The sequence below is a fragment of the Psammomys obesus genome, unplaced genomic scaffold (assembly GCF_907164565.1).
Source record: "Psammomys obesus unplaced genomic scaffold, mPsaObe1.curated_primary_1811, whole genome shotgun sequence".
Lineage (NCBI taxonomy): Eukaryota > Metazoa > Chordata > Mammalia > Rodentia > Muridae > Psammomys > Psammomys obesus.
The window spans coordinates 2,377,100-2,400,201 of record NW_026596034.1 but is presented as its reverse complement, the minus strand read 5'-3'; the positions used below and the strand labels follow the sequence as shown (position 1 = coordinate 2,400,201).

The 23,102-nt window shown below is 44.4% G+C and overlaps 1 protein-coding gene across 2 annotated transcripts in view; it reads left to right on the top strand.

Moving 5' to 3' along the window:
* Positions 1-1,414: 1,414 nt before the first annotated feature.
* Mylk3 (myosin light chain kinase 3) overlaps positions 1,415-23,102 on the top strand; it is a 54,839-nt gene continuing 33,151 nt past the window's right edge. For both annotated transcript variants that reach the window (XM_055621221.1, XM_055621222.1), the window contains exon 1: positions 1,415-1,533. In XM_055621221.1, the coding sequence (XP_055477196.1) occupies positions 1,447-1,533 (87 nt within the window). In that variant the 5' untranslated portion in view covers positions 1,415-1,446. The remainder of the gene's footprint in view (positions 1,534-23,102) is intronic.

Sequence of the window (23,102 nt, the reverse complement as noted above, 5' to 3'; positions counted from 1 at the left end):
ATTCTTACAAGCCTAAGTTTGTGTTTAAAAAATGAGGATAACGCTCCTTCCTCCTAGACTTGTTGGGAGGGGCAAATAAAGTAATTTGTATAGAGATGTACCAATGCCTGGCACATAAAAGTGCTAGTGTCTGCCAGCCAGTTAAATGTGTTTGCTTTTCAGTAAATAATGAATAAGTAAACGTATTACTACTCGTTTGGATTTGGTTCCTGGTGGTCCTTTTTGTTTTCTTCCAGTGTCGCAGGCTAACTCCATCTGGCCTTGCTGGGGCAAGGGATTATTTAACTAGGGATGCAGGGAAGGAAGAAAAGAAATAAAAGGGTTTCAATCACAGATAAGATGGCTGAATGCAGAAGACTAGAGGCAAATCCACTGACCACTAAAGGGCTGGAGGGGACCTCACACCCAGGTAAGGTGTCAGCACAGCTGTTCCTCCCACTCAGCTTATTCAGAGGGGCCAGCTTGTTTGGATACTGTTTGCAGATTCATCCTGTCAGGCTTTGCGAGAGCTTCAATTCTCTTTCTGGGGCTGCTAAGATGTGTCAAGTTGTAGACCCCCTTTTTTTTCTGTGAAAGAATTAGCAACCAATCTTGATATCTGTGAGTCCTCTCCCTTATATCCACAGATGACTGTCAGACTGTTAGAGCTCAGGCTGTGTCCCACAGGCCCATCTGATGCGTCTAGCTGCCCCTCTCAGCCCACAGACCAAGTCTGTGATCTCTCTAAGGGCATCAGTTTAGTCTCTGCCAGTTACCTGCTGTGTGATCTACAGAAACCCCTTTCCCTCCGCACCATCTGAAGTTTCTCTTGCCTTCCTACAGGCACTCTAAAAGTCTTGAGGCACTGCTTTCTCCCAGTGCCTGAGTTCTTACAGAATCTATACTTGGTTATGGCCTCCTGAGTCCTTTTATTTGGAAAGGTAATTGCTGGCTCCTTCTAGCCCAGAGGTGATCAATGAGGCACCCAGCCAGGATGTGAGCAGCCTTGTGGAAGAAAATTAGGGCCTCTGACCCATTCTGGCACTGGTTGAGACCTTCTCTGACCCGAAAGGCTGAAGAGGAGGATTCCCAGTTCATCTAGGCTTGCACCAGATTCTGAATTGAGTGTTTCAAGTCAGCCCAGCCCAGCCCCAGGACTCCCCTCCTTCTCTCCTCACTCTTTGGACTACATGCTGTTTGTTTCACAATTAGACAATCTGCTAAGTGATGCAGGAAGTAGGGAAGGCAGATACAGCTCAGGAAAGCAGATAACCAAGTGAAGCCTCTGGATGCTTCTGGGGCCTGGGCAGGGTCAAAGATAAGCGGAAATACCAGGCTTATCGCTAAGCCTGAGCTCTTCCAGAGAAGAGCCAGCCAGCCAGCCCACCTCATTCCCAGGCCTCCACATAGTTGGGCAACATCCATCTCCAGGCAAAGTAAACAGGACTTGGCCACTGCGGCCACAGGATGGGAACTCTGTGCCCTGTCCCAGCACTGTGCAGGCCCAGCGCCAGAGGCCAGCATCGGGCATCACATTACACCCAGATATTTGCGGTAAGGGTGGCATCAAGCCATTATGCTTTGAAGTTAGAGCCTGAGGAATAATTGGTAAGGTCGTAGGACCGAAGGAGACAATGACAATTGTTCCTGAGGTCTCTGCCCTCTTGGACAAAGAAATGCAGTCAACAGAAGCTTAGATTGATAGGTATAGTCTGTGGCTAGCCATCTTGTGCCTTCCTCGCTACTAGCAGGGTGTAAAGGACAGGCAATGTCAGTGGTCAACTAACCCTCAAGTGTGCATTGGGCTGTGTGGCTTTCTGAGACTGCTTTTCATTTGCTTTCCTTTCTCCACTAAGCTTAGCTCCACGGAGAACATGCATGTACCTTCTAAGCATGTGCCATGTCATGGTGGGTATGAAGGGCACAGGCGGGTGTGGGGTAGACTGATTGGAGACTGAGGAAATAGCCTCTCTGCCTGTACAGCCGCTGCTGCGTTCTTGGGCTGACAGCCTCAGGCAGGAGGTGGAGGGGCAGTTTTAATCTCTACAATTTAAAAATACTAGCTGTGGGCTGGCACTGCACAGGTGTTGGGCTGATGTTCATGGTCGCCACATTGTATCAAGCCTCCTGTGCGGGAGAAAAATGATGCTGGCACACAGGTGACGTGGTCTCCAACCACGCAGCTGTCCCTGCGGCTTTGGTGAGGTGCATTCTCTGGGCATCTGCTTCTTTCTCTTGGGAAAAAAAATCTCTTAATTTTTGAACTGATTAGAATTAGGACCCTTCTCTGCCATATGCACTATTGTTATAAATGTACAAGAAAATACGGGTGCCCTGTGTTCTGCTTCTCAGATGTGTGCCTTGAGTTCCCAATAACAGACCTCTTTTCCCACAGATGACTGCGGAACTCTTTCAGTGATTCTTTTATTTGCCTGAGTCTGTTTGTTGTTAGCGCCATCCCTGGGCTTCCTCTTAGATAAATAGGTGAGACTTTCCCAGGCTTTCAAGCTGGTCCTAAACGCAATGCTGCTTTTACATAATACAGCATTTACTTCATTAGGGCTGTAAATATTCATCGCGAAATCAACGACTGTACTTTAATATCATTCTTTCTTGTAAGACTGTCTTCCTGGAGGGTTTCTATTTCTGTCTGCTCCTTGTTTGCCGAACCTACCACCGTCAGGCTAGCCACTGAGCACTTCACTTGTGTCAATCACTGATAAGCCTGGTAAGGTTCAGCATTCTTCTGTAACCTTCTGCCAACTCCATGAAATACACGTATTTTTCCTTATTACAGAGCACGAAAGAAGTGCAGAAGTTCAGTAACCCTTGGCCACAGTTCTGGCTAATAATTGGGAGAGAGAAAGGCAGGAGTTAAATCTAGTTCGTCTGATTGTTGGCCCCAAGCTCTTAAAATTTCTTACTTATCTCTAGGACTGGGAGTGTAGCTCCAAGGCAGAAAGATTGCCTAGCATGTGCAAATCACTCCCCCAACCCCCTAACAACAAAACAAAGAACTCTGTTGGGGGGAGGGTAGGGATGGGCCTCTGGATTTTGAGACGTGGCTTCAAGCTTGATCTGTTCATATTCCTGCCTCACCTCCCACGTGCAAGGATTGCAGGCAGGCACTGCCACCCCTGGCTACCTATTTCACTCCCTTGGAGTCCTCCGTCGGGGGAATTCTTCATTCCCCTGTTTCAGCTTTGTGCCTGTGTTGAAACTGTTATTTTCCCTACTTTGCCTGGATTTCAAGCAGCCTCCCTAGGGAGGGTGCAATGAGGAAAGGAAACTAAATCATGCACATTTCTACGTCTTTGCACGCTACAGAACCCTCCAGCAAGGGTGCAATGCAATCAAAATGTGTGTGTGTGTGTGTGTGTGTGTGTGTGTGTGTGTGTGTGTGTGTGTGTTAGGCATGTAAATAGGCATACTGGTGTCCATGGAGGCCAGAGGTGTCAAACCCTTTGGCTGGAGATACAGGCTGTTGTGAGCTCCTGGGTGCTGGTCCTCTGGAAAGGTAGTACAGGCTCCTAGCCACTGGGTCGTCTCTGCCATAGACTTGCATGAGGACTATGCTATTTGTCTGACAAGTTCTTGAAACTCCAGTTTATTAGATGAGACACTAGCTGGACACATAGCCTCATGTGTTTTTGTTTATTCTCTAAAAAAAATTTTTTTTATGTGTAGGGGTGTTTTTGCCCGGGGTGTTTTTGCCGGCGTGTAGTCTGTGCACCGCATGTGTGCTTGTTGCCAAAGGACGCCAGAAGAGGGGGTCAGATCTCCTGGAGAAGGGGCTGCAGGCGGCTGTGAAGCGCTATGGGAGTGCCAAAATCAAACCCAGGACCTCTGGGAGAGCAGATGGTGCTCTTAACCGTGAAGCCATCGCTCCAGCCCCTCTCTTTGCTTCTTGTACATATGTCTTCATTTTACTTATTTATTTTATTTAAAATTTTAGGTTACATTTGTCTGTTTATTGATTGGTTAATTTGTATGTATATGTGTGCTCATGTGTGTCTGCACTCAAATGCCATGGCACACATGTGAAGGTCAGAAGACATCTTGTGGGAGTTAGTTCTTCCACGAGAAGGGTTCTGGGAGATCAAACTCAGGTTGCCAAGCTTGGCAGCAAGTGCCTCTACCCACTGACCTATGTCTTTATTTTTAGTTTCACAGTCTGAGAGAATATCTTTAAATTTTTAAAGATTTATGTTATTTTATATATAAGTATTTTGCCTGCATGTATGTGTGGACCATAGATATATACATGCCTTTTATCCCGGGCATTGGATCCCCTGAAACTGGAATTAAAGATGGTTTGAGTCATTCTATGGGTGCTGGGAATCAAAATCAAGTCCTCTGAAAGAGCAGCCAGTGCTCTTAACAGCTGAGCCATCTCTCCAGCCTTGGGATAGTATCTTAACTTTATTTTGTAATCCATATTTTTGTATTTTTAAGATTTAGTGTTCATATTTTTGATTTTCACCATCATTTACATTCTATTCTTTCTATAAGCCCTTTTCTAATTGCCAGAACAGACAGCCTTTCACACATTTTTGTGACAGCCATCTTGAATTATTCTATTTCTCATATTCTTTGTTTCCTCCTTGATTATATTTTTTTCTTCATTAATCTCCTATTTTTACTGGGAGGCTTTCTTTGAATACCTCGTGATCCTTTTTTTTTTTTTTTTTGTCTGTCTGTATTTCTGAATATGGTAGTAAACACTGAGTGAGTGGATGAGGCTTACAGACTGCTTGGTTGCTGAAGATCATCCTGGGGGTGTCTCTACGGGGCCTTCTCTGTTCTGGTGCATAGAACTCTGTGCTGAGATCATTGAGTTTCCCTAGAAGCAGACTCATTGTCAAGAGGGTGCAGTTTTCTGGCCTTCTCTGGGCAGAGATGTGGGGGAGAATGAACCAAGAATGAATCCCTGGGTGCTGCCACTTACCCATCAGTGTCTCAGGGATTGGAGGCTTCTCTGGGATTGTGTGGAGAAAGGTTCCCCTTTGTTGCAGGTTAGGCAGAAGTTCTCTCTTTCTTATTTATTTGTTTATTTTTTAGTTACTTCTCTTCAATAGCTTTCCATCTTCCAAAAATTCATTGATAACCCTTACTTACCAATGACTCACTTTCCATTCCCTGTCTTTCTTTTCCTATCATTTCTTTTCCTATCAGGTTTCTGGAGGGGAAGTGTCAGGGCATTTCACAGCCAGCAGGGAGACAATTTGCACAAAGTGAAGAATGAAACCATCTTTGTAGGCACCAAGTCAAAACTTCCAGAGTCTGGCCTTGTGGTTTATTCTTCTTACACATTTAAGTGTAGTAAACTTTGGGGAAAGGTTTCCAAGTGACAATTATCACAACAGGGCTTTAAGCATAGCTACATAGACACTCCCTAACAAAGTAGCAAAGCACCTGTGACCTTCACAATAAGAATGAGTTCAATTGACTCATAGGGCTAGGGCAAGGGCTAAGGAGGAAGGATTTGTAGTATGCATAAGGATGGGTTTGTTCACTGAGAGGCAGGGCTCAGGATTAGGACGAGTTCCATGCTCCCTCTCTGAGGGTGTCAGAACCTACTTCTGGGAACTGTCAGTTTCATGCACTGTGTTCCTTTCAAAGGTTCTGAGAAAGCCAACTGCTGCTCCTTCCAAAGAGGTCTCCCCATGGTCAGCTCACCCAGAGCTTGATATATTGTTATAGGAGTAGATTTGAGTTGGAGGGCAGCCACAGGAACTTCTAAATTCTCATGCCTCTCAACAGTTATCATGGACAGTTACATGGAGAGAAGGCTGAAGGAAAGATATAGACGAACTGGGAACTGTACTGGTCCCAGACCAATGCCAGGCCCCAAATAACGAAGAGGTGGTCTTTCCTTGAGTGTGACTTTTTGGTTGAATAAATTCCAGGTGGGAAAGAGCATCCAATCTTATATGTGCATCTCTGGGGCTCCTCCTCCACTCTATTCCGTAGTCTTCCTGATGCAACAAGCCAAGGCATGTTGGCATCTCTGAGGATGCCAAGCAAACTGAAGGTGCCATTCTGCCTTCAGCTCACTTCATGGGGCTTTGGAACAGGTGTTCTTGCAGTGCTCTTGGAGACAAACATGCTGTGCACTCACTTATAAGTGGATATTAGACATATAATATAAGGGAGCTGCCCTAAAATCTTGCTGTTTCAGGGAGCTGTAGGGCAAATCTTTTTGCAATTTAAGTAGCCATCTTTAGAGACAGATAGTATCTGAGGCATTGCTTGTTTCCTTTGTGTTCTTTTGGAATCTCAGTATTTTTGCAGGGCTTTCTAAACCCTGGGCTTGATGGTTCCTCTTGGGGTAAGAGGGTTCAACATGGGTGATCATGAAGCAGCCAATGGTTTGTGTTGAACCTGCAGAGATCAGGGGGCTGTCTCTGTATTCTAGTGGAAACTTCATTCCATAAAAGCTTTGTTCAGCAACTGAGACATCTGTTTGGCTGAGGGTTCGACTTCCAGAGAGTTCTCAAGGTAGCCTTTTCCCAAAGTTTGAGCCCTGAAATTCTGGCTCCCCAGGAAGAAGTAGGGGTTAATTGATAGGAAAAGAGTACTCTCCTGGCCAGATGTGGGTGATTTCTGTGGCAGGTCCTGCCCAAGAGAGGCTGGAGCATCATTCCTCCCAAATTTCTTTTTGCAAGGATACTTTATTTTTCTTTCTTTGTTGTTTGTGGGTTTTGTTCCTTTGCTTTGTTTCTTCTTCTTTTTTGTTTTATTGAGAAAGGGTGTCACTTGAACCTTCCTGTCTTAGCTCTTAAGTACTGGGAATGTAGGCATGTGTGTTATTTTGCTTGTCTTATGTGTCTTTTAAAGAAATTTTATTGTTATTGTTTTGAAGCAAAGTGTCATGCACCTCAGGCCACTTCAAAATTAATATGTAGCTAAGGATAACCTTAAACTTCAGATCCTCCTGCCTCCAGCTTCTAAATGCTTAGATTACAGATGCAAACTACTGTTATTAGATTCAGGGTTAAAAGCCGGTGTCACACTGAGCCAGTTTTGGCCACCCCTTTGTTAAGGCGATTAAAGACACAGATTAATAAGGAAAAGAAAAGAAGATTTATTTAACATGGCTGCATTGGAAAGAAGGTTGTCTCAGTTAGGGTGTTTCGATTGCTGTCGTGAAACGCTGTTACCAAAAAGTAAGTTGGGGAGGAAAGGGTTTATTTGGCTTACACTTCCAAATTGAAGTTCATCACTGAAGGAAGTTAAGACAGGAACCCAAACAGGACAGAACCTGGGGTCAGAAGCTGATGCAGAGGCCGTGGAAGAGTGCTGCTTAGCAGCTTACTCACCATGGTTTTTTCAGCCTGCCTTCTTACAGAACCCAAGACCAACAGCCCAGGGATGGCTCTACCACAATGGACTGGTCACTAATTGTGAAAATGGATCCCACAGTTGGATCCCATTGAGTCATTTCCTCAACTGAGGCTTCTTCCTCTCTGATGACTCTAGCTTGCATCAAGTTGACACAAAACCAGCCAGTACAAAGACAAAGGGATCCTGTGAGCCTTATCCAAGTCTATCTTCTGGGTCTTGACATAAAACTTTAGTTTAAGTAGAGGCCGGAGTTACGAATATATAAGCAGTCCTGGTCAAGTAGTCTTCCTCATCACTTACCTGCAAATCTCTTTCTGGGAGGAAAGTTTCCCTCAGGCTGGCCTAGTCTGTAGACTTTTTCTTCCCCCTGCAAGTGGTTTCTAGGGAGTATTCTAATTTCTCAGAGCTCCTTGTTTCAGAACTGAGGGACACAAAGGATCTTTAGAATGTCATCATCTCCATCAAGCCAGTTACATTCCTGCTTTCTATTTTAACATCTTGAGGTGGAACATGTTTATATCCAAGACAAATATAACCAGAATGCAAGTAGAAACCAAGGTTAAAACACATTCAGTCTGTCATGTAGCCATACATAAGCACCATTTCCTATTTCTCATGCTTGGCTTTTAGTTTCTTTTGGCGGAGCTGGCAGCAGAAGTAATTCCATCTTTTTGCTTTGAGACAGGGTATAATCATAAAGCCTAAACTTTATGATTCAAACTTAGGATCTGTAGTGGGAGGTCGTGGTGTTTTGGGTGGAGGTTTTTCCTTTCACTGTAGATCCCAGAATAAAGACTCCTGAGACTCATTAAATATATAAATACCTAGGCCATATAGCAGGCTCTTCTCTGACTATCTCATAACTTAAAATAACTCATTATACTAATTTGCATTCTGCCACATGGCTGGTTACCTGAGCTCAGGCACCATGCATCCACCTTCCTCACATCACATCTTATTGGCTGAATCTCCTGTGGCTGGCCCTATCCCAGAATCTCTTCTGCCTGCCGGATGTCCCACCTATTCCCTGCCTCAGCCATAGGCCATAGGTTGTTTTGTTTTGTTTAATTGACAGGTGTTGCATCCATACACTATACAAGAGATCCCTTCTACAATGATCCTTCCAATTTAGCTTCCCAAGTATTGAGGGTATGGGCAAGTGCTGCTATGCCTAGGATGACTGCATTTCAGTCCTCCCAGCTTTCTCCCATTGTCTCTGAAAATTGCTCTCTGGAGACATTGCTTGATTAACCATCTGATTTTTTTTCTGTACTATCTTGTGTTGATGTGATATTTGTCCAAGTTGGTCTGATTTGATCTTACATTGTATGTGTGTGCCAGATGTCAAAAAGTAAGTGCCACAAAACCCTTATGCCCAATTTTAAGCAGTTGAGAGGTATAAAAGGAATGATGCTTAGGAGAGCTATACCTAGAGTCCATTCTGCTGGCATTGTGAATGCTGTCCTAGTGTCTCAAAAATACCATCCCCGTTCCTTTGTCAGAAGTTACGCTTCTGCAGTGTATTGAAGGACAATAATTAACCACGAGACTTTCCAGAAACACAACCGTGAGGAGCAAACAGTTCTGCAAAAGGTTTCCATACAATCGTTCTAAAGCTTAGCCACAGGGCCAGAGAGGCAACTCAGTGCTGAAGAGTGCATACTGTTCTTGTAGAGGATCTGAGGTCAAGTCAGTGGCTCACAACCAGCTGGAACTCAGATCCAGTGAATCTGACAGCTCTGGCCCCCACCAGCACCCGGATTTATGTGTACATATCTTCCTTCCTACAGATCTTATGTTAGGAAAAAAAAAGTTTTACAAGAACACAGGGATCTGGAGCAAATGCTTTTGCAGAATGTAAATAGACAGCAGCTGTGAAACTTACAGAAAGAACCAAAAAGAGTAAAACTAACTTGAAAGTTAAGTACTGTTTATAGATTTACAAGTGTTCTTTACCTTTTCTAATCATCAGGAGGTACAGCATGGTAGGGGACAATGTTAGGTCCTGTGTACTTGCCTTGCTGAGGAAAATATTCTTAATACAGTCAGGAATTGTCTTAGTTAGGGTTTCTATTGCTGCCATGAAACACCCAGACCAAAAAGGAAGTTGAGGAGGAAAGGGTTTATTTGGCTTATACTTCTGTATCACAGTTCATCATTGAAGGAGTTCAGGACAGGAGCAGGAGGGCAGGAACCTGGAGGCAGGAGCTGATGCAGAGGCCATGGAAGAGTGCTGCTTTCTGGCTTGCTCCTCCTCATGGCTTCCTCCGCCTGCTTTCTTATAGACCTAGAACCACCAGCCCAGAGATGGTACCACCCACAGAGGGCAGGGCCCTCCCCTACTGACCATTAATTTATAAAACGCCTTACAGCCAGATCTTATGGAGTCATTTTCCCAGTTGAGGGTCTCACCATTTAGATGGCTCTAGTTTGTGTCAAGTTGACATAAAACTATCCAGCAGAGGAATCACAAAATCTGGAAAAGCTAGCAATCAATAACACTTCTATTTTACAGAATATCATCTTTGTAAAGTGTTTCCTTAAGGAAACTATAAGACTGCTTATAGAATACATACAGAAAAGAGCCAAAACAATGAGTACCGTTGCATAGAACCTTGCAGAACTCTTTTTAAATATATGAAACAAGCTTCTCCTATGAAAGTAAAATTTCAAACTTTCTCTCAGCAGCGCAATGGGGCTGCATCACTGTTTTATTTTATCACTGCATCATTGTTTTAGCGCAATGGGGCTAAAACTCTCAAAGAGTTTGGAAGAGGGTTAGTTGTTACAGATAGATCATGTATAAGTGCAGCTCGTGTACAATAACCTAGACTTATTTTGTCAGGGCAAACAGATATACAGCACTGTTTCAAACAGCAAGGTTGTCCAAGTGGAAGATTTTCCTCAGATGCTATTAAGTTGACTAAGAGGTCAGCATTACACATGTACTATGAAACCTTTTTCCCTGGGGGTTGGTAGGATCTCCCTAGGCTCACCATTATCCATTTTAAGCAGGTACCAGTCGATTTCAGGTGTCAGGAGGGAACTACAGGAACTAAAGAAAAACATTAGGAAGGTACAGCACAGAATGCATCATTTAGTCCCTTACAAGAGCAAACTTAGGTTCAGCCTGTGGGTGGGAGGCCTTTTCTTGTCTGGCCTCCCCAAGCTGCAGTCCCCATGTTCTGTCATTCTCATCCAGGGTGCTGCCCGGGGCTGCCGGGCATTTCCGCATGCTTAGTTTAGCCTGGCTCAAAGCCAGGGGGAAGCAGGACCGTACTCTGGCCTGGCGTGCCCACTGCTTGGGTCGACTGTGGCTGCAGCTGCTCTTGCCATTGTTTCCCCTTCAGCCACGTCGGAAATGAGTCTGGGCTGTGGTAAGGTAATTTCCTCACCACAGTAAGGAAAGCAGCCCTCATCTGAAACAAACATTTTTTTTAAAACAAACATCAAATATTTTAGGTTAAATAGAAAATGTTATTAAGAACAGAACAACAGGGGCTGGAGAGAGGGCTCAGAGGGTAAGAACACTCGCTGTTCTTCCAAAGGTCCTGAGTGCAATTCCCAGCAAACACACACATGGTGGCTCACAACCATCTAAGTGAGGTCTGGTGTGCAGGCAGAATGCCCTATAAATAATAAATAAATCTTTTTAAAAAGAACAGCACAACGTACTTCAGTTCTAAAATGCCGTGAGATGGTGCAGCGATCCACAGCTGCAGACTGCCTTGAGCTAGTCCCAGGTTTTCAACAAACAATAAACATCTGTACAAAGGACCAAATTATTTTAAAATAATGACCCACGTTTTAGGAGGAAAGACACAGGGCAGTCCACTTTCTCTGCATCCTCTTCCAGTCAATGGATGACTAGAAAGGAAAACACAATTTAAATATATTTTGGGCATCAACAAACGCTCACTTTGAATCCTTGAAAGATTGAACTACACCTAATTTCTAAATCAGAAGTATTTTTAAAACCTTTACAAACATCAAAGTGTTAAAAATAGTATTTTTCTGTAACAATAACTAGATAAACTTAATTGAGAAAAAACTTCTATTTAGTTAGGCATAATGAAAACTTGAAAAATTGACTTGTTAACTCTGTTGAAATTGCTAATTACACTTAGGAGATGAGAACTCAAGACACAAACACAGAAACTCACCCACACCAGTCAAAAGGGGAAAATGTAATCTATCGGGGAAGAGTGATCAAACAGTAGATAATGGGAAACAAAGGGAAAGCATTTACAGACATTGGCCTTGGCTCTGCCCTCCCGAGGATGCTTTGAACCCATGCGAACAGCAACTGGACAGTGCATTCAATGTCTACTTCTGGAGGATATGTCTTTTAAAAGAGACTGGGCAAAGAAGAGGAAGAAATAGCAGCTGCTTCTCAGGCCTGTCCATTGTTCTGTTTAAAAAGAGAAATGATGCATTTAAAGTAAGCTGCAGATTCTTAAGACATGATACAGGGTGCAACGTGAGGGAGACACAATGATTTTCAAGGAATGCTTTTCTTCTTTAAAAACAGTCTCTTTGAGTTCCAGGACAGCCAGGGAGACACAGTGAAGCTGGTCTCAAGTACCCCACCCCCAGTCTCTTCTATTAAGTCCTCTTGAAGTTCCTTATCTTACTTACTTTTCAATTGCTGTACTAAATCGCCATGGCCAAGGCAGTTTACAGAAGGAAGGTTTATTTTATTGCTATATAATTTTATTTATTATTTTATAGTGGTCCTGGATCCAGAGGGTCGAGAGTCCATCGCCATTGCAGTGGGGGAAGCATGGCATCAGGCATGGAGGCAGGAACAGCTGGGAGCTCGCATCTTGAACTGCAGGAAACAGATATTGAACTGGAAATGGAAGGAGTCCATTGAAACCTCTAAGCCCACCCCCAATGGCATCCTTCCTCTAGCAAGGCCACACCTCCCAAGCCTCCCCATACAGGGACCCCGACTTCAGACCAAGCATTGAAATGCCCGAGACTTATATCTCATTCAGACCTCCATATTCATCTAATAAGTAGAGTCAGAGCAGAAGGGAGAAGACAACATTATAATTTTCAATGTACAATACAGTTTTTTCCTGTTTTGAGACAGTGGTCCTGGAGCTGGCTGAGGCCATGCATGATTCTGAAGTCATGTTCCTTCAGCTTCCACCTGAAAGTTGGGTCCCTCCACTATCTCCTTGTGGGCAGTGCTGGGACCAAACTCAGAACTTCTGGGAGGCTAAGCAGATCATCTACCCACTGAGATGCACCCTAATGAAGTTGTGGGTTTTGTTGTTGTTGTTGTTTTGTTTTGTTTGAGACAAGGTTTTTCTGCGTAGCCATGGCTGTCCCGGAACTTGCTCTGCAGACCAGGCTGGCCTCAGATTCACAGAGACCTGCCTGCTTCTGCCCCCAGTGCTGGAATTAAAGGCGTGCACCACCACTCCCTATTGCAGCACCAAGGTAACTAACAGAAAAGTTTCAATACAGGAAGGAAATAAAATTAAATGAACAAAAAAACAAATAAAAGAAATATTTACATGAAGACAGAGAAGGGGTGCTAATTCTCTGTACTACAATGAAGGAATGGAGTTTCCTTTATTAAAAAATAGAGAAGAAAAGCAAGCTTCTAAATGGATTTAATGTTAAAATTGTCCTATATGCAGGATATATGTATATCTATACACACAGAAGTTTCTTTTACCTTTTTTTAAACAACAAACTATTTTTTATTGTGAATGAGTGTTCTGGCTTCACGCAAGTCTGTGCACCATATGCATGCTTGGTGCATACAGAGGCCAGAAGAAGGCATTGAATCCCCTTGAACTGGAGTCGCAGACAGGCCTCCATATGAGTGCTGGGATTTAACTCAGGTCCTCTGGAAGAACAGCCAATGTTCTTAATCACCAAGCCATATCTCTCCAGCCCCATGAACAAAATTTCTAGTAACATTTTCATCATGTCAGAGTTACATAGTATTACATGTATCATGAGAACATTCTGTCTACAATATGAACATTGAATTTAATAGTTCAATGAATGGAGACTAAGCCTAATATATTTTTGTGAATTACACTTTTTTTTTTCCTTTCAAGACAGGATTTCTCTGTGTAGCCTTGGCTGTCCTGGAACTCACTCTGTAGACCAGTCTGGCCTTGAACTGCCTCTGCCTCCCAAGTGCTGCGATTAAAGGCATGCCACAACCAACTGGCCCAATTATACTGGTTTTATCTTTAATATTTTATAATGTATATTAACACCAAATTGTTAACTAAACAGGAAGCAGACTTTATCAGGCTTGGAGGCCATTAAAGATGGACCCTGTCTCCCATTTCCTGGGTAACACACAGAAAATAACATATAGAAGAGAAAATGCTGAGGTACCATGGCTTGGTGGAGGTCTAAAGAAAAGCTGCTTCCTTTACTACAGGAATAGAATCTCAGTTCTCTCTCTGGTCCTGGGTGGAGACAGAACCCTCCAGTCTGTCTTGAAGATCAGACCATTCAATGCTATTGTCCTCTTTCTCCATGTAACCTCTTAAAGGTCTTCACCATCAAGTGTGTCTACTTTTCTTTAGTTCTAACTCATGATACCCACTTTACATCTCTCCTTTGGTCCAAATCTGGCCGACACTCTGGTCGCTCTCTCTTTCTGAAGAGTGCCTTCCTCCATCTGGCTTATACAGATCTTTGTTATTGAGACCTACCCCTCCTCCTCCTCCATGTTTTGGGACTCTAACTCAGAAGGCTCTCTTTCAATCTCATCTCTTCTGTCAGCTGCCCAAATGTTTAGCCTGTCCCATTTCCCAGGTTCTCAGACTCCAACAAAAGGATCTTGAGTTTCCTTCTGAGTCTGGTTTCAGATTCTCTAAAACAAGATTTAGCACCCACAAAGAAGAAACCCAATTCCTGGATTCCTGGCGATATGTTAGATATTAAAATACATAATTCTATAATATTATTCACAACAAATGTCTTGTCTTTCAGCAGTTATCACAATAGTGAAATTAGATTTTATATATATATATATATATATATATATATATATATATATATATATATGCCCTGTCTCAAACTTATTTTCGATTTATTTATGTGTATGAGTGTTTTGTTTGCATGTATGCATGTACTACATGTCAGCAGATGTCAGAAGAGGGTGTCGAATCCCCTGGAACTGGAGTTACACACAATTGTAAGCCACCTTGTGGGTGCTGGCAGCTAAGGTGCTAAGCCCTTCAGCCCCATGATACCATTCTTAGCCTTTCTGTTGGGTGCAGGATAGGGTTTTGCTAAGTTAATATGTTCCCAAGGTTTGTATCTGTTTGTCAGGATGTTAGGTCAGACACAGAGGCAGGCAAGTAGTAGCTGTTTGGTAGACTAAAGATCACCCAAGATAGGTTGTAATTCAGCCCTGAAACGGCAGCCTTCAAAACTCCGTAAAATCCTGGAGTTTAGGCAGCCAGCCTTTGCAGCCAGCTTCCTCCGCCCCTCAGGAACTGTGGCTCACTGGTCCATTGTTTCAGTGTTCTGATAGCCAGAGTGAGGGACACACGTGTTTCTGTAGAATGGCTTGATGCTGCTCCTGGGTGCCAAATTTCCAGGTCAGTTTATCAAAATCGCTTGTGTTCAATAAAGGGGATCTGGGGTCATCAAAGCCCCCTTCCCTTGGTGCCTCCCTGTATGTGTCAAAACTACCCTCGGAACCCATGTGCCTGTGTGCGCTGGGCGTTTTCCCTGTCTGGGCTCTGCTCCTTCCCACAGGGGACCGGATGAAAGCTGTCCACTGCTCTGTGGCGCCCTTGGCACTCTGAGGTGCATGTTCGCTTCTGTGCACACCAGTTGCAACCTGAGTGTGTCCACCTCAGGTGTTGATGCTTCTGTGAAGAGTCTGGTTCAAACTCGGTAGTTTTGAGGACAAAGTGCTTGAAAACCATAGGGACATAGGCCTCATTGTTCTCTGTGGTACTATAGAGCCTGGAAACAAAGACATTGGCTGTCTGATTCATTCATCGTCATTTCTGGAGCCAGGTACGTGTCTCCAGAGGGTTTTTCTTCTTAAGGAACGTGACCTGTGGGGTTGCCCTTGGTGAGCAGCCCAGCTTGTTGGTTCTCAGATCTATTTTTAGGTACAAGAAGGGTCCCATGTGCACGCTTGGCAGGGGGCAGGACCTGTAGACTTTCCCCACAGGCACTCCAAAGCCACATTTCATGTATCATCCAAGCAAGGAACAGCAGCAAAAAGTTTGCTTTTAGTTTGCAGAAACATTAAATTTTTCATGATGGTAAGAGGCAGGACTGGATGGAATGGCCTCACGGTTTACCCAGCCGTGGTCTTGCCTTTTGTAGTGAGTTAAATGTATGCTGGCTTGTGGGTTATCAGGTCCTCACTCAGTGTGTGGAATTCTGAAAACCCCCATGCATAGTCCGCTGAAGATATACTCTCTTAGGGAGTTGGTTTTTTTTTTTTTTTTTGTAACAATAAACCATAAAGAAATATATTTTAAGACAGTTTGCTAGTATACATGAACTTTTATCATTTTTAAAAACCAAAGTGAACTTGTATGTTAATGAGGACATGCTTTTCTGCATTTTTATTTTATTTAAAAACAGGATTCCTTTGTGTAGCCCTGGCTCTCCTGGAACTCACTCAGCAGACCAGGGTAGCCTTTACTCAAACTCACAGAGCTCTGCCTGCCTCTGCCTCCCAAGTTCTAGGATTAAAGGGTGCTCCACCATTGCTGGTTATTTTTATTTTTAATGAAATTAAAATTATATTATTTCCCCCTTCCCTTTTTCTCCAACCAACCCCTCCCACGAGCCCCTACTCCCTCTCAAATTTGTGTCTTTTTTCTTTATTATTATTATATGTATAAAAACGCATAAGCCTATAACTACAACCTACTGAGTTTATTTAGCATTCCTTGTATGTATATGATTTCAGGGCTGACCACTTGGTGTTGGATAACCAGTTATCAGCCTAATTCTGCTGCTCTTAGCTTTTCTTAGTTGCCTGTAATTCTTTGTGTAGGAAAAGGGTCCTGTGGATTCCCCCTTCCTCGTTTGCATGCTAAAAGACATTTTTCTTCCAACCTTTAGTTAGCCTCAGCTGTATGAACCCCAGCATTCTCTGGGCAGGTTCTTAAAATATCTGCCGTCAGCAGCCTCTCAAAGAGGAATGTTAATTGTTACCATGATGTCAAAGAGGCCCCAGCAGAAAGGCCTGGGCCAAACTCAGCCTGTCAGTCTCTGGCAGTGGCTGAGTGGGAGAGAGGCAAGGCAGAAGCACAGAGAACCTGGCCCTCTCAGTTCCCCCAAAAGGCCCCAGAAGCAGGGCAGGCTAGCACTGTGTGGCAAGGGTCTTACCAGCTGAGGACAATGGCCTTCCAGATCTCACCACCTAAGTGAGAAGCAGGCCTGTGGTGCCTGTCCTTGTCTTTGCCCTTACCAAACCGGAATTGGGATGTCGGGCATTTCAGAGGAGGATCCTGAGGGTCTGGACTCCCTGGGCCTGCCAGCGTCGGGCAGAGCCTGCTTAGCCACCATGGACAAAAAACTTAATGTGCTGAGTGAGAAGGTAGACAGACTCTTGCATTTCCAAGAAGACGTCACAGAAAAGCTGCAGTGTGTGTGCCGAGGCGTGGGCCACCTGGAACAAGGTCTGCATAGGCTGGAGGCCTCCCGGGAGTTGGGCCTGGCAGGGCCTGGCAGCACTCCCCCAGCCGCCGCACAGACCTCGTGGCCTGAGGTCCTGGAGCTGCTGAGGGCTGTGAGGCAGGAGGGTGCCCAGCACGGTGCCAGGCTCGAAGCCCTCTTCAGGATGGTGGTGGCTGTGGACAGGGCTATTGCTCTGGTAGGGACAGCATTCCAGAACTCAAAGGTGGATGATTTCGTCACGCAAGGGAAGGTGCCCTGGAGAAAAGGCAGCCTGGCTGATGGCCCTGAGGAGGTTGGTTCTGGATTCCCTGTCTTGGCTGGAGGGGGTTCAGGGGACCTTGGTGAGGAACCTGGCCAGGAAGTGATTCTTGGGGGATTTGGGGACATTGTTTCCTCCTCACATATTCTGTGTCCTGTTGATGGGGAAATGAAAGATGGAAACTTAGAGACAAAGATGGTGTTCAGTCCAGTGATTCCTGTTCTTTCCAAGAAAGGATGAGGTGCTGGTCCAGTCAAAAGGTAGGTCCTTGGGCAACTCCAGGCAAGCTAGACGTGAGGGACAGACCAGTGGTGAGGAAGAGGAAGGTATTGAGCTTAACATCCCTGGGACTTCTCTCTTGCCCCTTTCTGTCCCTTTACAGGGAATAAGAGACAATTTACCCCACAGCCCTTACTCAACGAACTGACCCTCACTGTCCCCAACACTGCTTTGTCCCGGAGTGGACAAAGTATGTGGCTGCCTGTGGGGGGGAATGAGTTGTTGAGAGTGACTCACTGGGGACAGCAAGCAGAAGCCAGACACCAAGGTGAAAGATGGCATCTCTGGAAGTAGCTGTTCCCAGGATTGTAGAGTCACATCTGCTGGCCAATAGAAGCCTGCCCACTGTGTGTGTGTGTGTGTGTGTGTGTGTGTGTGTGTGTGTGTGTAGCAGAGCCCTGTTTGAGAACAACTGAAGGTCAGCCGCTTAGCTACACCAAATAGTAGCCTGGAATCACCATTTTACAATCTGTGATCATCACCACCAGCGGCAGGGAAAGGAATGGGGTCTAATGAGTCTTGTGCTTGAAGGGGATGCCTTCCACCAGGTCCCAGGCTACCAGGCTGCCCCTCTTCTTCCTGCCCCTCTTCTCCCTCCTGGAGCACACCATTCCCTCAGACCCCTAATCCCTGCTTTGCAGCCCTGGAAATGCTGGCCTGCAGAGAAAACGGGACACAGTCACATGCAGTGGCTCTGCTCATTGATAACCAACCTGGACTTTGTGAAAGAAGAAGAATCTAATTATACTCTAGAAAATAGCCTTAAAAAGAAAATTAAACTAATAATGTCTTTAATTTGGTAGTTCAACATAGTAAAAGAAAAACCCCTATGATGCAGGAGCCCCTAGGTTTAGTCAATACCAAAATGAGAGACAAACAAACTAGTATGACAAGCATCATCTTCCTGTTCCTGGGTCCCCAGGGGGATCAGTTTCCAGTTTCCTGAGCTGTCCAGGTACAGATTTTATAACTAAAAGCACACAGTTTGGATAAATCCTGACCAGCCATGAGCACATGCATGTGGGAGAGTCAGGAACTCAGGGCCAGCCTGGGCTATATGAGGCCTTGTTTAAAAAAAATAAATTCAGCCAGGTGGCGGTGCTGGCCTTTAATCCCAGCACTCAGGAGGCAGAGGCAGGTGTATCTCTGTAAGTTTGAGGCCAGCCTGGTCTACAGAGCAAGTCCTAGGAAGGTCAGGGTTACACGAAGAAACTCTGTCTTAAAAAACCAAATATATATTAAGTCATTCCAGGGGCTGTGAGTGGAGGTTCATTGTGCCTTCAGGAAAGAGCTTTCTCCTTAGTTTTCCTGAGTGTGGGAAATGAATTCCAAGCCTTTTGGGGGGATAGTTTTTGCTACAAGATAATACCTATCTACACAGAAACTATAGTATACAATGCTAAATGTATAGATAATTTGAAATTTACAGGAAGACCTTCTAGGCTGGAGGCAAATACCACCTTTCCTGTGTGTCCTGGATATTGTGGGGTGAATGTCCTTGACGGTGTGTTTTTTTTTTTAATGTTTTTGAAATTTATCACATGAAGTATTAAAAATGCACGTAAGATCTCATCCTCATTCATCAACTGAAAAGAAGAAGGAAGAGAATCAAAATGTTGGATAATGTGTTTTTAGAGGGTTAGTGTTCTTATACTTATGGGAGAGAACCAAGTTGGAATTTGTGGTCTTGCTCAAAGGGGGCACTTATCCAGCATGCATGAGGCCCACGTCTGAAACCCACCATTACAACAAACAACAAGTAGACAGGGGCTATTTCAGAAGCACAATCATATCGCTGTTATTATAGCCCCAAAGCAAACAATTTTGCTATTATTTAGTATATGTTAGTATTCAAGCATCCCTGAATGTCTTAAAGCTCTTAAAATTCTTACAGTTTTCTAATAAAATCAGACTCAAATGAAGCAATTGGTGATATGTCTTATACAACTAATTCTTGTTTTGAATTCATAAAAATCCCAAGAGATGACAGAATGGCATATAGCAAAGCTTTGATGTCTTTTACTAAGGGATGGAACATCTTTTCAAGTCTTCTGCATTTTCAGTGAACTGCCTGTTCACAAACTTTATCTTTCCTATTTTGTTTTCCACCCTTTCCTGATTTATTTATAAGCGCTGTTTGTAGATCAATGGAATTAAATGATGCCTGCACTGTGGATATATAGCCACTGCAGGACAGGGGAGGTGTTGGCGTACTTAAAAAAAAACAAAAACTCTTATTTACGTTTCTTATCTTTTTCTCCCTACTTCACCCCAGTCCCTTCCATCACCCCAACACCAGCTAGGAGAGAGAAAGGATTAGTAGGAGAGGGGATGCAGTTCTCTTAGCTGCTTCCTGCTGGTTAGAGTCATCAGGTTCCTTGGAGGCAATCCAATTCTCATTTCAGGAGATCTCAGTTTTGTTGTCTCACAACAGCAACCAGGAGCAGCAAGGGGGAAGCAGGAGCAGCATGGTTCTTTCTCTTTTTCCACACTCTCTGGGCTCTGGCATTTATCCCCTCTCCAGAGTCCTCAGATTTAAACTACATGCAGCTGGCAAAGAGCTCCTCTCAGAGCCCCATGAAGCAAATACCCTGCTGCTTTGGACCATCTGAATCAGTCCCACATCCCAAACCTGGGACCAAAACAAAACCATGTCTATATCCATAACAGGGAGGCCACGGAACTGTCTTTCCGTTCTTGCAACACTACTTGTCTGCATTGTCCACTGGATCTCCCTCTGATCGTTGTGCTTAATCCATGTATCAGTGACTGTCTGCTGGTTTGGGGCCTGTCTTCCCTTTAGATTGCCAGTTGTTAACTGGATCATGACAGAAAGCTTAACTACTTGTCAGAGATGAGCTTGTAGTTCAGAGACCTCGGCAAACTGAGGCTTAACCATGGGTCTTTAACAAATTCTCATTGCCAAAATCAGGATTCCAGAAACTTCTGGAGACCATCCATTTCTTTCGTATCAGAGCAGGGGTGTAGTAATTATATGTAGACCTTACCTACATCCTAACATTGTTAAATTTGGAAATTCTGCCAGGCATGGCTTGGTCAAGGTGGTAATAATGGGGATTAAACTCAGGGTCTCACGTATACAGGGCAGGCCTCCTGCCATTGAACTTCAGCCCCAGCCCACCACCCACTACCTGCTCCATCTTCTAAAGTGCTCACTGAACTTTGTGTGGTTGTAATAATGATTTAGATTATCATTAGAAGCCAGCTGCAGACAGCTTCAGGTTCGATTGTGGGTGGGCCTAACACAGTCAGGCTGTTCAGGACATTAGCCCTCATGAGCAGGCAGATGCAGGAGCCTTCCTATACTGAAGAAAAGGAAGGAAAGGACAGTTTGAGCCAATAAGGTCTGCCTCAGGATGGTCTGATGAGGAGGGCTGTGGCAGTGCCTCTCCAGCTTTCTAAACAGGAGTGGCAGGATGGATCCTGCAGAGGAAGGAAGGGGTATGCCCACTGCACAGGTCTGGGCCACACTGATGACACGAGGATCATAATAACAGCTAGTCTGTATGTGCTGGGCACTGGGCTATGTGTTCTACATGCATTGTGCCATTACTGTTGAAAGAGCAGAACTGGGCTGGCACGATGGCTCAGTGGGTAAAGACGACTGCTGCCAAACCTCTTGAACTGAGTTTAATTCCCTAGGACCAACATGACAGAAAGAGAGAACTGACTCCCACAAGTTATCCTCAGACCTCCACATGTGTACTGAAAGGAAGATAGAAAGAGAAGGAAGGAAGGAAGGAAGGAAGGAAGGAAGGAAGGAAGGAAGGAAGGAGGGAAGGAAGGAAGGAAGGAAGGAAGATAAGATAAGATAAAGTAAAACTTAGTGTCCTTGGGCTCACAAGATGGGTAAAGACGCTGGCCGCGAAGTCTGATAACTTGAGTTTGATCTTGGACCCATTCAGTAGAAGGAGAGAACCAATTCTGAAAGTTGTGTGATCTCCAAGGATGGGGGCTCATGCTCTGGAACCACAAAGGGGTGAGAAGGGAACAGACTGAGAGGTGACTACGGCACAGGAAAAACATGAAGGAGGATTTGGGGGACTCCCCTGGAGGATGAACAAAGGAGTTGGGTTTGGAATAGGAAAATAAACCCTATCTCCTGTCAACTCAGGTCAACTATTGATGCTGCTGTAGTTCAGGTTGAGACTGGTTCTGAAGTCAAATCATGTTTGGGGGACGGGGCACCACTGTCTGTGGTCAACCTCAGCCTAGGGGCTGGGTTGTGGACCCTACAGCACCCTTTGCAGTGGAGCAGTACGGCATGAACCTGGCCTCTCAAAGCAAATTTGCTGTTTTAAAATTCTGCCTTGAGCCCTTGTCCAACTCCTCAGCTGCTCATTTTCTCTCTGTAAGTCAGGAACTATCCCATTAGTAAATATTATCTGCCTCAAAGAGTGGACAGGAAGATTAGGGAACCAAGCTGGGGAATGTTTTGAAAAGTGTGTCTAGCACACAAAAGGTACTCAACATCTATAGCTGTCTTGAAACAAAGAGTCAAGGATCCAGCTGTGTAAGGATGCTGAGCACTGGTCCAGGGGGATGATCGTCAGCTCTTCTTTAAACCTATAAGTTCTGCTAGAGACCAGGGCCTGATATACATGTTCAAAGCCCTATACTGGGCCTGGTTACGCTGTGACTGTCAGGGAGCTCTCCAGAAACATTTTCCACCCTTTGCTGGGACCCTCCAGGGATTCTGAACCTTTGACCGTTAAGTCCCAAGTGTGAATTGTGTTAATTCACAACAACAGCACTGGTTAATGAGCCCCTAGTCCTGCATGTGTGATCCACCAGCACCAGCAACAGGCCTCTCTCTTGCCCCAGCCACAGAGTTCTTCAGTGGGAGCCCAGAGATAAACCAAAACAAACAAAAAAGGAGCTGAAGATATATTTTTTTCTGTTGCATAGAATAAGTTTTAGTTGGTTTCCAACACTGAAAATTAAGATTTTTTAAAATTAAAATTCTAGGGATCCTTTTAGGGGTGACAGAGTTGTTCTATATTTTGTACATTTGTTGAGCTGTTACGTTGGCACATATCTTTAATCTCAGCACTCAAGAGGTAGAGACGTGCAGATTTCTGTGAATCTGGTCTTTAGAGAGAGAGAGTTCTAGACAAGCCAGGACTATGTAGTGAGACCCTGTCATACAGGAAAAAAAAAAAAGTTTATAGTTTGTATATGTAATTTGTTGTATCAAAGGGTGCTTTAATAAATTAAATTTTATGCCTTAATAAGTCTGATTAAAACAAAAACCTACTACCAGTGTCTTTTGGAAAGCAATGAAGATCTGGCAACTCTGACGAACCTCAGCAGTTCCTCAGCTCCTAGCATGAGGTTAGCCACTGATGGTAGTGCTCAGATCTGAAGCATGGATTTGACTTCTGAATCCAGTAACAATCAGAACTATTGCAGCATGACTAGCTTATCTGAGTTTATGATTTAGGACTGAGGTTTTTTTTTCATCCCTGGTCTAATACCTTTGTACTCCTATGTATTTGAAACCCCCTCTTAGGAGACTCCAGCTCCCTAGCCATTCAGTGAAGCACTGGAAAGAACATGGGTCCTGAGAAACGAG